Genomic DNA, 2,641 nt, shown 5'->3' with positions numbered 1-2,641 from the left:
TTCCGCAATAGTTAACGAGATATTAATTTCTAAACATTGCCAAATAAGCGAATAAAATCGACGTATAAAATAACTTTAAGATATTTTCTGAAATTCTTTATGAAATATCTTAAAGATATTTCTTTAAAAGCTCTCAAAGTTGTTTTCTACGTCGATTTTAGATATTTTGCTCATTGAGTAACTAAAAAAAAATTACGAAAACTGCAAAATAATAGAGGACTTTTCGATTCTACCTGCTAACGAAGGATTATATAGTCATTATTGGACACCCTGTATATATATTTATATTATATTGTATTATATTTTGAGAGAAGAGACATTACATGTCTTGCACGATTTTCTCTCTGTAATTCATCGTTCACACAAATATATTTTTAAGATGCGATTTACATATATATTAACATTGTATAATATCATTACTACTTCAAAAATACAAAGCGAAGAACATTGATTTTATGCTAGCCGAATACGACATGTATTTTTTTGTTGGATGGCACAAAAAATTGGAAATATCGTTAACAACTAATGTTCACAGTTCCCATTCAGCTGTTTTACGTCAATCAGTTGCATTCGGATTTGTATAAGAGAATCCGCGGAAAACGCCTTGATCCATCGAAGTCAAAATCTGCTCAGGCACTGGCGTAAGTCTCGGACGTTCAGTCGTGAACGCTGTATCAAAGTATTTCGTATCCAAAGTATGATCAAGTGCGGGCTTAAACGGTGGTTCTAATTGCCTTCTTTCTAATCGATCCCAAGGCAAATGCTATGAAATCAAAATGTTATTTAACTGCTAAACTATACATGATATATTACTGCCATTTAAAGAATTATACCTGAAAAAAAGCATGCACAGCAATTTCGTGAGCAGGTAGTCTCTTTCCAGAATCTTTCTCTAATAAATAGATGAGTATTTCGGTAGCTTCTTGACTTAAATATCGAGGTATAAACGGCCGTTCGTTACAAATACTCCAAAACAACTCGTCTTCATCGCATCCAGAAAACGGCGATTGACCAGTGAGCATTTCATACAATAGAACACCGTACGACCACCAATCCACAGCTTGATTATACTTAAGCCCTTTTATTATCTAAAAAAAATGAATCATTACATAATTTTATCATTAAATAATTAATGATATTTTAATGAAAACATAGAACGAAATAAAAATAAATTTAAAGAGAATTATGATGTACCTCTGGTGCCATGTAATCTGGCGTACCACAGAACGTATCGGCCGTTCTATCTAAGAAGATCTGAAGTTTACACATGCCAAAGTCCGCGATTCTAATATGACCCTCGAAATCGAGTAGCACATTGTCAAGTTTGAGATCCCGGTAAACAATACCCTTCTTATGTAGAAAATTCAATCCAGACCAGATTTCGGCAGCATAAAAACGCGCACGCACCTCAGAAAATCGGCCAGACTTCTGTATGTGGAACATTAGATCACCCCCATTGAGATATTCCATAACAAAAAAGAGATGCGAATCAGTCTGGAAAGTGCAAAATAGGTGACAAAGATACGGATGTCTAGTTGCCAGCGTGAGGACCTTCCTTTCAATTAATGTGCATTCGACATCGTCATCCTCGAGAACCACATCTTTCTTTAAACATTTAACTGCGTACACACAATCCGTGCCACGTAATTCCGCCAGCAATACTTTACCGAAGCTGCCTTTACCCAAGACCTACGAAATAGAATTAGAATCGTTATAGCATTCCACTTTATTTTATTGTATAAATCTTTAACAGAAATATAATTAAAAAGATATCTTGACATTCTATTAAGAAAGATGATAGAGTTGCGAAATTATGAGGTAATTATTTATCAAATAGGAAATGACTATAAAAATTATTTATCTTTTATATATCTTTTTTCTTACCATTAAATCAACATAACAAATTTTTTTTCTCATATAATTAGCTATAATTTAATTTATATATTTTTTCGAATACCTTTTCTATTTTAATAATAAAAAAAATTAATTTTTTATTATTTTGATTGCTATAACATTTGATAACATTATGATTTTTTAAAAACTTAAATTTATTAAATCAGAGATAGATCCTTTTTAGAGTTCTAATTTTTAAAAATTATTAAATCAATTCATTATATTTCTTATTAAAAAAATATATGTAATATTAAAAAAAATATGATTTTATAAAAGAGCCTTTTAACAATTTTGATGTTATTTGGTATCACAATCTCATATTTCGTTTGATTCATTTTATTTTTTTTTATGTTTTTCAGAAATTAAAAGTAGAAAATTTTATCTTATTATACCAGAATAATATCAATGAGTGCATTCAGAACTCCTATTCTTGAAAAGAAATGTATACGAGAAATTAAAGAAATACTATTGAGTTGTCCGGAAAGTTCGTGCCGACTAACCTATTAAACTAAAATTTAAATCTTCTGCGTTTCAATTTTCTTTCAACATCGGCACGAACTTTCCAGACAACCTAATATAATATACATTTATATGTATTCCAAAACAATCTCATTGGAATTCAGGCTTCATTAAATTCATGATTTTTTTATTACATAAATGCTCAATAAATAAATATAAATATTTGTAAAGCCATAATATCTTTTATATATATATATATATATATATATATATATATATATATATATAT

At 29.6% G+C, this 2,641-nt stretch overlaps 1 protein-coding gene across 1 annotated transcript in view; it reads right to left on the bottom strand.

Moving 5' to 3' along the window:
- Positions 1–350: 350 nt before the first annotated feature.
- Positions 351–2,641, bottom strand: part of LOC105623865 — a 72,488-nt gene continuing 70,197 nt past the window's right edge. The window contains 3 exon segments of the mRNA XM_012205239.1: positions 351–763; positions 834–1,088; positions 1,195–1,689. Coding sequence (XP_012060629.1) covers positions 557–763; positions 834–1,088; positions 1,195–1,689 — 957 coding nt within the window. The 3' untranslated portion in view covers positions 351–556.

Source organism: Atta cephalotes (assembly GCF_000143395.1).
Source record: "Atta cephalotes unplaced genomic scaffold scaffold00002, whole genome shotgun sequence".
In the NCBI taxonomy this organism is placed as follows: domain Eukaryota; kingdom Metazoa; phylum Arthropoda; class Insecta; order Hymenoptera; family Formicidae; genus Atta; species Atta cephalotes.
Note: the sequence above shows the minus strand (reverse complement) of the source record. Positions and strands in the feature narration are given on the sequence as shown.